The 10507-nt window shown below is 56.0% G+C and overlaps 1 protein-coding gene across 3 annotated transcripts in view; it reads right to left on the reverse strand.

Annotated features, from left to right (window-relative positions):
- ARHGEF10L (Rho guanine nucleotide exchange factor (GEF) 10-like) overlaps window positions 1–10507 on the reverse strand; it is a 104675-nt gene that overhangs the window by 89601 nt on the left and 4567 nt on the right. For all 3 annotated transcript variants that reach the window (XR_001138236.1, XM_012662621.1, XM_012662620.1), the window contains exons 2-3: window positions 8935–9120; window positions 8127–8160 (exon numbers count right to left, since the gene is read on the reverse strand). Coding sequence is in view for 2 of the 3 variants with exons in the window: in XM_012662621.1 (XP_012518075.1) it covers window positions 8127–8160; window positions 8935–9120 (220 nt within the window). In the remaining variant the exon portion in view is untranslated. The remainder of the gene's footprint in view (window positions 1–8126; window positions 8161–8934; window positions 9121–10507) is intronic.

A 10507-nucleotide genomic window follows, 5' to 3' on the forward strand; every position in this document is an offset into this window, starting at 1 on the left:
TGAGGCAGAAGGATCACTTGAACCCAGGAGTTTGAGGTTGCTGTGAGCTAGGCTGACGCCACGGCACTCTAGCCCGGGCAACAGAGTGAGACTCTGTCTCAAAAAAAAAAAAATAATAATTCGGCTACAGCCATAAATCATCTTCACCCCTTTTTACAGTTCGTAAATAAAAAGCCTGAATACCTGATTCCCTCTGCCAACACTTTCCTCTTCCTCCATGTCACCGTGTTGGCCCTTTCCCACTTGGGAAAGCAAAATACATTTCTTCCTTCTATCCTAAACTTTGGAGAAATGTTTCTCAAACCCGCGTGCACCCGCACTCCACCCTAACACACAGGGTCCCTTCCCAGAGGCTGCACAGTATGGGTAGTCGGCGGGGAGACCCCCCAAAACCAGAACAGTCTGGGGATTGCTGGCCAGCTGGGCCCACACATACAGGCATTTTGGGGCCTTTTCTGGGACGAGGCATGAAAAATATGAAAGAGGAAAGAACTCCATCTTCGGGGAGCAGAAAGGACCAGAATGACGTTTGCCTTAGAAGGCCTGGAGGAAAACCCCAGCCCGCAATACAGGGAGAGCTGGGACAGCAGAGCTCGCCCGGCATGGCCCAACTCCCACTCGGAGCATCCCCACCTACCTCCAAAACTGCCCCCACCACCATAACCCCAAATCCAAGAGATGCAAAGGAAAGGCAAAAACATTAAGCCCAGATTAAACCTATTGCTAGATTTCTTTTCTACCCTGGCTGCTTTCTGGTTGATAAAAGCATGTTAAAGCCAGAAAGACCTTAAAGCTTATCTGGTGTGAATATTCAAAGCCAGCTGCCCACTGGAGTCACCCAGGGAGCTCCTAAAAGATCCGGGTGCCGGGGACCCTGCCCCCGTGACTGTGACCATTGGTCTGGGGAGGGGCCCAGGCATGGGTGCTTTTAAAAGCTCCCCACTGGCAGGGCACGGCGGCCACACCTGTAATCCCAGCACTTTGGGAGGCTGAGGCGGGAGGATCATTTGAGGACAGGAGTTCAAGGCCAGTCTGGGCAACACAGTGAGACCCTGGCTCTACTAAAAAAAAAATAAAAATTGGCCAGGCATGGTGGTGCGCACCTGTAGTCCCAGCTACGTGGGAGGCTGAGGCAGGAGGATGGCTTGAGCCCAGGAGTTTGAGGCTGCAGTGAGCTATGATTGCACCACTGCACTCCAGGCGTGGTGGTGCGCACCTGTAGTCCCAGCTACGTGGGAGGCTGAGGCGGGAGGATGGCTTGAGCCCAGGAGTTTGAGGCTGCAGTGAGCTATGATTGCACCACTGCACTCCAGCCTGGGTGACAGAGCGAGACTCTGTCTCAAAAAATAAATAAATAAAAATAAAAGCTCCCCACTGGCTCCAATGTGCAGCCAGGGTGGAGAACCGGGCTCACAGGCTTGGGGGTGAATTAGCACACACTCCAGAGCCAACAGACCTAGGATAAGACCGCGGCTCTGACACTCGGCCGTATGCACTAGGATGAGTCACTAAATATGGAATGGGGCAAATAATCAATTCTACCTCCTGTTGTGTGGATTAAATGAGATAATGCAGGTAAAGCACTTAGCGCTTCTCCATGCCTCAGTTTCCATATCTGTGAAATGGGGCAATAATACCTCCCTCTTAGGCTTTTGTTAAGGAATAAATTTTAAAAAGGCGTGAACAGCCTGGGCAACATAACAAGACCTCCATCTCTACAAAAAATAAAACAGAGAAAATAGCCAGGTGTGCTGGTGCATGCCTGTAGCCCCAGCTACTCCAGAGGCTGAGGCAGGAGGATCACTTGAGCCCAGGAGTTCAAGGTTGCAGTGAGCTAGGATGATGCCACCACCCTCCTGCCTGGGTGACAGAGCAAGACCCTGTCTCAAAAAAAATTAATAACTAAAATAAAATAATTTAAAACATTTTTTTGAAAAAAGCCACAGAAAACCGGTAGCACAGGGTCTGGCCTAAGTCCTCATGTGCGCTCCTTCCCGCCACCTCTCTTCCAGCTGCAGGGTCCCTTGACGGTCGGCACAGTGGGGCCTTTGCCCTATCACAAACTTAGTGACTTAAAACACAAATCTATTTTCTTACAGTTGTGGAGGTCAAAGGTCCAAAATGGGTTTCGCTAGGCTAAAAGCAAGGTGTCGGCAGGGGCCACGCTCCTTGCGGAGGCTCCAGGGAAGAATCCATTCCTTTGCCTTTTCCAGCCTCGAGAAGCCGCCTGCATTCCTTGGTCACGGTCCCTTCCTTCATCTCCAAAGCCAGCAGGGTAGCATCTCCCCACCGCTCCTCTGACCCTCCTGCCTCCCTTGTACAAGGACCGTTGTGATTCCATTGGGCCCACCGATAATCCAGAATCATCTCCCATCTCAAGATCCTCAAGTTACTCACACCTGCAAAGTCCCTCTGCCACACAAAGCAGCACACTCAAGGTTGCGGATATGGATGTTGGGGCTGGGGGGGCCGTTATTCTGTCTCCCGTAGTTGTTGTGAGAATCACAATGAGGTGTGCGTGGAAAGGGCCACGAAAACTGTAAAGTCCGTGCACGTGTCAGCTGTTAGGACTGATGTGCCCTCTTTGTGCCAGGCACGAGGGATGAAAGACTGAGGCAGAGTCCTGTCTCTGCAGGGATCCAGGCACAGCGGTCACTGGATTCCTCAAAGGTGTGTTCAGTACAATGAACAGGAACGTCGCGTGTACCCTCAAAGGGCCTGGGGTCCAAAGGTCATGGCTCTGATGTGGAAACTGAGAACTGTTTCCACCCTCAGAGGTGGAAAAGAAGGAAAGAGAAGACAAAAAAAACCCCAGCTTTTTCAATTTAGGGACTTGGCAAGGGGCCAGAGAGGTCTCTAGTGAAAGGAAGGGTCTGGTCTTCCCTTCCCATGGGGCCTCCATGGGGCAGAGCCGATGGCCGCCGGGCCTCAGGTCCCACACCAACCCTGCGGGACAGAACATGGGAGGCTCAAATGCTCTGGATTTGGGAACAGCAGGTAGAAGGACAAGCCCAGGATTCCAAACAACTCCTGATTAGGTCTGCGGCAATCTGCAAAGCCTTGAGAATTTCCTCTGGGGACTGGGGGACTCTCTGGCCTTGTTGACCTGCTCTTCCTAGGCACCCCCTTGATCCCCACACCCAGAAGCCTCAGAAGCCACAGGCCGCCAGCGCCCTGTTTCTATTCTGTTCCAACGCTGCTTCTCTGAGCCTGGTCTCCTCTTGGCCGGATCCTCTCAGCTCCTCACACGTCCAGGGAGGACAGGCCTCCCAGTCCTTTCCAGGAATCCGACTGCCCCATTCCTTCCTCCAGCTCCAGGCTCAGGTGGGAGACACTGGCCAATGGACTGCACAATCCGTCTTGTCCAGAAAAGCCCAGGAAGGGGCAAGACAGGTACCTCCAGGGAGCCCGTGAGGGCCCCCACCGCTGGGGTCAGTAGCCAAAACCCTGACCCGCTAGGAAATGCCAAGGCCACAGGGGCCCTGTGTGGACGGAGGCAAAACTGGGCAGGAAAAGCAAACAACCCCGGAGAGGGCCAGAGTCCACAGGGCTGCTGCACTCAGAGGTGAGAGGTGCAGGCCTGAGTCCAGGAAAAACACAGGAAGCCAGTGACCCTCGGCCACTGCTGGGTGCCTGGGGCTGCTCTTTCAACCCCATTCCCCTGGGAGAGCCCAGGGTGGACGTGAGTCCTTGGGCTGCAAAGTCCACCAGCACCCTGTGCCTGCACTGCTAAGCCGGATAGTGCAGTAGCAAACACGGTATCTCCCCCTGTAAAACACAGAAAGTGCCCCTGTCTCCATGGAGGTGACCGCAGGTGGGAGACACACCTCCACGCCCGCCCCCCCATGCTCACAAGACCTCCGTGGGGAGAGAGGAGGGAGGGGGCTCCTTTACTTTGCTCCCATTTCAAGGGAAGGCGCCTCACCCAGAAACACACACCAGGCAGTGCCGAGCGAGGCTCCCCAGGTGGAGTCCGTGGAACATTCCACCCACTGCTTAGAAACCACTCTCCCGAGAGCTCAGAGATCATCCCTGAGCAGGCAGAATTCTTCCCCTGACACACACACAATCAAGCATTCATATGGAGGCAGCCACACCCTCCTACAGAAACCAAAGCTTGAGTTCCTACAGACAGGGTAGCAACAGTGGTCGGGGACCTGGCCTCCGGGTCAGCAGGGCCTTGGTTGTGAATGAACATGTACTAACCACATGCAACCATGGGCACAGCACCTCACTCCCCTAAGCCTCAATTTCCCCATCTGTAAAATGGGTAATGACAGTGTCTACTTCCCAGACATGGGAGGAGTAAGTGGGATTGGGCATTTAGCTCACTGCCTGGTATGCAGCACACGTGATCATTATTATATTATTACTATTATTATTTGCTGTTATTATTATCTGCTAACAGATATGTCCCATTGGCGAAAGAGAATGTGCCACCAGTTAGCCGAGCACTTCGATGCTTGCTTTTTCCCAGCAGTGGGGCGGACGAGCTCCCAGCCATCCTCACCATTTGGGATTGTTCAGCAGGGTGGCCCAACTCTAAAATCACCTCCCGGGCCTTCGTCAAAACTCACACCTGGCCAACACCAGCAGCTCTGTATACCCCACAGCAGCCTGGCCACCCCTCTCAGCAACCCAGCAAAGCAGGTGAAGGAACAGGGAGGTCCCTGGGCCTCAACGCTAGAGCCGACCCAACACCCCCTCCTTCCTCAGTGCAGCTGCTGCCAAGGTCACTGGCCTGCAGATCAGCCTCAGTCATCCCCGTGACCACCTGCCCCGCAGGTGTGATTCTCCTCGCTGCGGAGACAGGGGACACAGACTCAGAGAGGCGGGGGCCAGCCTGCGTTGCACAGCTTGTCAGTGAGAAACCGGTTAAACCCAGGTCTGTCTGACTCCCAGGGAGGCAGAGCCACCCAGCTCCAGAACAGCTGCGAATACATCTGAGCCGCTGGCACACGCAGGCCGGACGAAGCGCTGGGCCTGTGTCAGCTTATGTACTCCACACACAGCCCTGCAAGAGAGTAGATTCATTTTCCCCATTCTGCTGATTAAGAAAGTGAGGCTTGGACACAAAGCAACTTGCTGCACGACATAGCTAGTGAGTAGCAGAGCCAAGACCTGGAGCCAGCACCAGCACCATACGGCTCAGGCCCTGGAAGCCCCACACTCAGCCCTCACTACCAAGCCCCCTCCTGCCAGGGAGGCTCACTCCGGCTCCCCCAGCAGCTGTAAAGGCAGGATTAGGACCAGCCCTGCCTCCTTTCCTCCCCAGCTGTGGAGGGAGGTCACCTTGAGACAAAAGCCCTGGAACCTGGGCAGTTCTTCCCTCTATGGTATCAGGAGCCCGAGGCCAGGTAGACAGCCAGCCACAGCCCAAGGCCATTTCCAAACCCCACAGCAGGGGTTGAGGAGGAAATGCAGTGAGAAGAGGTGTTTCTTCAAAAGTGTTTGCTTAGTGACCACCTTTGGGCAAGTTTAAAAAAAAAAGAAAATTAAGATTTTTTTCCTTTCTCTTGGATAATGAGGAGGAGGAAAGTGGTCTGGATTGATTCTTCTCCCAGACTTCAGAGTGGAAAATCACCACCCAGAGAGCAGCTGCAACATAAGTAAATGAGGACCTGGAAGGGAGGAGACAGAGCTGGGGGCAGCGTGGAGAGCACTGGACGAGGAGTCAGGAGGCTGCTGGCCTCTCACTCCCTGAGCCTGGGCAAGTCCTGCCCCATGGCCTGCTCCTGGGTAAGATTGAGAGGCTGGACTGGAGGCCTCCTGGGACTCCTCCCCTAACCAATGCTCTGCAGGGAGCATGTGTCCCATGAATGTTGTCCAGAAAATGACAGTAAAAGCCCTAATGTCCAGTTTAGGGCATTCAAAAGTGATGCTTATTGCTATTGCTGCTGGTGAGACACCAGCCCCCAACAACCCAGCGCAGCCCCGGAGCTCACAGCACTGGGCACACAGACCCTATCCGCTGGAAGCACCCACACTGCGCAGGAGGCGGGAGCAGAAATACACACGATGCGCACACTTAGGAGAGCTGGGAGCCTCCTCGCCATTCCCACTTGTTCCTCACAGCACTTCAAAGTGGATGTTATTATTTCCATCTAACAGATGGGGAAACTGGGACCTGGGGAGGTCCACAGGTAGCCCAAAGTCACGTAGCCAGCGAGGGGCCGAGTGGGGATCAGAACCTCCGAGCTCACGCCCCCCTGTGTCTCCAGGAGATGGTGTTCACAGCAGCTGGGGTAGCTCCAGGGTGAGCCTAGGATAGGTGGTGGTGCTGCGGAGTGGCAGGCAGGGGGTTAAAGGCAGAGACCAAGCCCCTCTCCCTGCCTGGAAATGCCTGGCTGGTGCTGACCTATCCTAACCATCAGGATGATGAAAAACAACCCCGTGCAGCACCAGCTCTGGGAGCCACTGGGTCACTTGGCCTCTGCCTGGTGCCCGGAGCCCGCCTGACACGTGACCTGGCTGCAGAGTCGCCAGGGCCCAGCACAGGAGCCAAGTCTCCAGGACGCGGCAGGACTGCTGGGCCACAGGGCACAAAGAGACGGCGGGCAGGGAAGGGCCCAGCTGCAGCACTCCTGACCCCTGACTTGAGTTCAGGGCAACTGGGGTCTGCAGGAGGGTAGCTGGGGGGAAGGGAGAGCGCTAGACCCCAGGGAGGGGTAGTGCTTGCTGCCCACCTTGCTCCCCAGCTCTGTACCTCTGCTCAGGGGTTTCCTCCCTGCAGACATTCCTCCCACCCCTCACTATCCCCATACTCACTTGCTCAGCCAAGACCTGGTCTGGAAGTCTTCCCTGACGGCCCCACCCCAGCCCAGCCCCCCTCTGTCACTAGCCCCTGGGCATCTTTCCCTGTCCCACTGTGACATTTCTACATCCCCCACCAGACTGAGCTTCTCTGCAACTTCATTCCTGGCCCAGCCTGGAGGATTTCAACCCTTGGGAGGTTGCAGCCATCACAGACCTCCCAGCCCAGGTGCAGGACCAATGGCTGCTGATTCATTCCAGGTCCCTAATCAGGGAGGGGAAGCTGGCCCCTAATTCTGACTGTAATTACACAGTAGCAAACCCAGCCAAAACTGTCCCAGGGTCCACCCACTCTGGACAGCAAATGAGCACACACAGGGACTCCTTCTCCTCCGGGGGCCCCGAGGCCTGCAACCTGCATCTCTGAGACCTCCCGCTGGGTGACACCTGCCTGAGAATTAGCCCCCTCACTTGGCTCACCCCAGGAAGACAAAAGGGGGCTCAAACACCCCTCCTCCCACCACAGTAGCCAGGATTTACACTCAGGGCCCCAGATGCCCCTGGCCTAGACCCCCCGCTGCTCAGGCAAGGAGGCTCTAAGCACCCACGTCCTGAGTGGCCTCAGCTTCCACCATCCCTATCCCTCAAATGTACCATCCAACTCAGACCTGACTTGCCAAGACCACAGACGAACTGTGATTAAAAAGTAACTGCCTTGATTAGGCACCTACTGCAAGGCTGAGCATCTTACCAATGGCCCATTTTACGGATGAGAAAACCAAAGCCCAGGAGAACTTTGACCTACGCAAGGACCCATGGCCATGTGGGGGCCAGCGTCAAGACACAGGCAGTCACCCCAGCATCCAGGCTTTTAACCATTAGGCCACCCTGCCTCTGACAGGCCCCCAAACACAGAAGGGCAGGGTCCCTAACGACAAGAGCCACAGGAAGGGAATAGCAACGGGAATGGCAAAGCAAGTGGCAACAGCAAAAACAATTACAACGGGCCGGCACAGTGCTGAACACCAGACAGCTGTTCAGTCTCCGACAACCAGTGGAGTGTAGGAACAGAATGACACCTGGAGAGTTCCTGTGACACCTCCAAGGCCACACAGCTAGCAAGGGACAGAGGCAGGGTTTGGAGCCAGGCTGCTTTCTGCTATTTCACAGGCTTGTGGGCAAAAGAAGGGAAGAAGGAACATGAGTTTTAGGGACTGACCTCTTCCCCTGGATGAAGTGTCTCAACGACATGCCTTCCTCCTTTGCCAGAGACCTGTCAGAGCCCTCCTGGCCTCAGCTCCACCCTGTCCCCAGCCCCTGCCTGGTCCCTCCCTGTTTCCAAACACCAGAGCAAAGGAGTGAGGTTCACTTACTCTGTGCCAGGCGGCTCGGCTGCTGGGTCTGGGTCTGCGGGACAAGAGCAGAGGGAAAGCCTGTCAGGCCGGAGGCGGAGCCGGCCCCACACGCATCCCCGCCCCTTTCCCAGCCTCCCGCGGGGAACCACAGACAGGGCCCGGCCAGCCTGGGTGCCTGCTGGGTCCTGCCTCCTCTCCCAGCCCAGCTCAGTCATCGAGCTCCCCTACCTGTCCTGGGGCCCCACCCCCACCTCCACCCCGTGGCCCACATCCCAACCTCAGCCGGAACTAGCCTCCCCGGCTGCTCCCGGCCTGCCCTCCTCCGGAAGCCTTCTCCCCAAGCCTACAGGAAGTTCCAGCTAGTCCGGTCCCCAGATCTGGGCCCAGAATCTAAGAGCCCAGAAGCTGCCATTTAATACCAGCCTTATCAGGGCCTTCCCGCCCCTCAGGGCTGCCAGCTCCCCTCAGCAGGCAGCAGAGGGGACCTCAGGGAGGCTGCTATTCTGGCTAGCATGGATTCTCCAAGAGAAGCTGCCCGAGAGGGCTTCAGAGACACAAGCTCTGGGCAGCAACTGTCTCCAAAGCAAAACCCTGGCCAACCACTTCCATTTACAATGTGCCAAAGTGCGCCAGATGTTGCAGGAATGCTAGCAATTTCAAATTCCCAAGGGAAGCAATGGAATGCAGCTTCTTCCCAGTGGTTTTTCCCTTCCTGCTTTCTGGGGACAGCAGAGAGGCCACCAGACATCCCTGGGAGCCTGCAGCTTCCGCCAGTTCTCTATACTCCCTATAAGCCCGGGACCAGAGGTCCCCAGAAATACCTTACCAGTGACAGCAGGGGAGTCCAAGTGGATCAGGGGAGGGTCTGCGTCCCTCTCGGGAGGCAGGCCGGGAACACCCAGGCCTGTGCTGGTGTCCTCTTCATCATCACTGTCATCAAACTCAAAGGCTTCTCCAGGGTCGTCCTCCGGCTCGGGGGAGGGGCCTGGGACTCTGGGAACCAGCTGATCTCCTGGAAGAGAGGAGGAGTTAGCCAGGCTGCAGGGTCTCACAGGTTTGGTCAAGGGAGAGATGGCCGGGGTCGGTGGGCACGGGCTGGAACTGAGGGTCTGAGCGAGGGAAGGAGAGTTCCCAGAGACGGGATCAAACTCAGGCCAGGTGGCCCTCCTGTGCCCCTGAGGTTGGGTCAGGTCTGTAAGCAGGTGGTGGCAATGGAGAGAGGGGCAGGACCATGTGTACACCTGTACTTGAATGTAGGCCTTTCCTCTTCCTGTTGCCGGGTTTTGTGAACAAGGGGGCTTTTTAAATGCATCTGCGCATGTGCACAAGCCTTCATGTGTGTTTCTGCGTGTGCTTAGGTGTTGTGCGCTCTGTGTGTGTGCAAATGAGCAGACAGACAGACACGTCCTGCACGCTGCGCTTCATTTGGTATGCACGGAGGCATGAAACACAGCTGCTCGGGAATGTCTGGGGCTTGAAGGCAGCCAGCTTGCAGGTACGAGGGCACAGACTGGCCTGGGCAGGGGCCCGGGCTCCCAGCATGGAGGTCTGTGGGCCAGGCCTCATTCTCTGCTTCTCCCCCACTGGGAGACCCCCTTTGTGGCTGTGACTTCCTTTCCTCCTCCTCATCTGTGAAAGCTCAGCTCAAGCACAGAGACCCGGAGCACCCTGACACAGCAGGCCCTGCCTCCCTTCTCCATGCTTGCCTGCTGACTGTTTCCTTCGTCCAGTCCTGTAGGACGTGTGAATGATTCATTCTGTACTCGCTTGCACTCCCCTCCCAGGCTAGGATCCCTAAGAGCAGACTTCCCACCTGACTGGCCCAGGCTGGGAGCTCAGCAGCTTTTGTTAAACTCGTGAAGGAATGAATTCTCTACCCTGAAGAACGTAACAAGCCCTCACCTTTGCAGCCAATCTCCCAGCGGAGGTGCCCCAGTCCTCTTCCTAGAATCTGGGCCTGGACAGAGCCGTAGAGGTTCACTAAGTCCGTCTCCTACCTCGTGCAAACCCGCTTCAAAGCCAAAGGGAAGTCTGGTCTGGTGTTAAACGTCTGCCAAGCTGCCCACCCCTCTTTGAGCCACCCTGGGCAGTCCTCTCCTGCCACGTGCCACACATTTGGACTCAGACGGCCAGGTCTGGGCCCCCTGCTCACTGTGTGGTTCTGCGCAAGTCACTCCACCTCTCTAACCCTTGTTTTTCTCCTCTGCAAAGTAAAGAATAAAAACAGCACTTTCCCCATAAGGCTGACAGGAACATCAACTGACACACAGGTAAGGGTTTCTCAGCCTTGGCACTACTGACACTTAAGCACCCACATCCTGAGTGGCCTCAGCTTCCACCATCCCTATCCCTCAAATGTACCATCCAACTCAGACCTGACTTCCAAGACCACAGACGAA

This window comes from Propithecus coquereli, unplaced genomic scaffold (assembly GCF_000956105.1).
Source record: "Propithecus coquereli isolate 6110/MARCELLA unplaced genomic scaffold, Pcoq_1.0 Scaffold77, whole genome shotgun sequence".
Classification (NCBI taxonomy): Eukaryota; Metazoa; Chordata; class Mammalia; order Primates; family Indriidae; genus Propithecus; species Propithecus coquereli.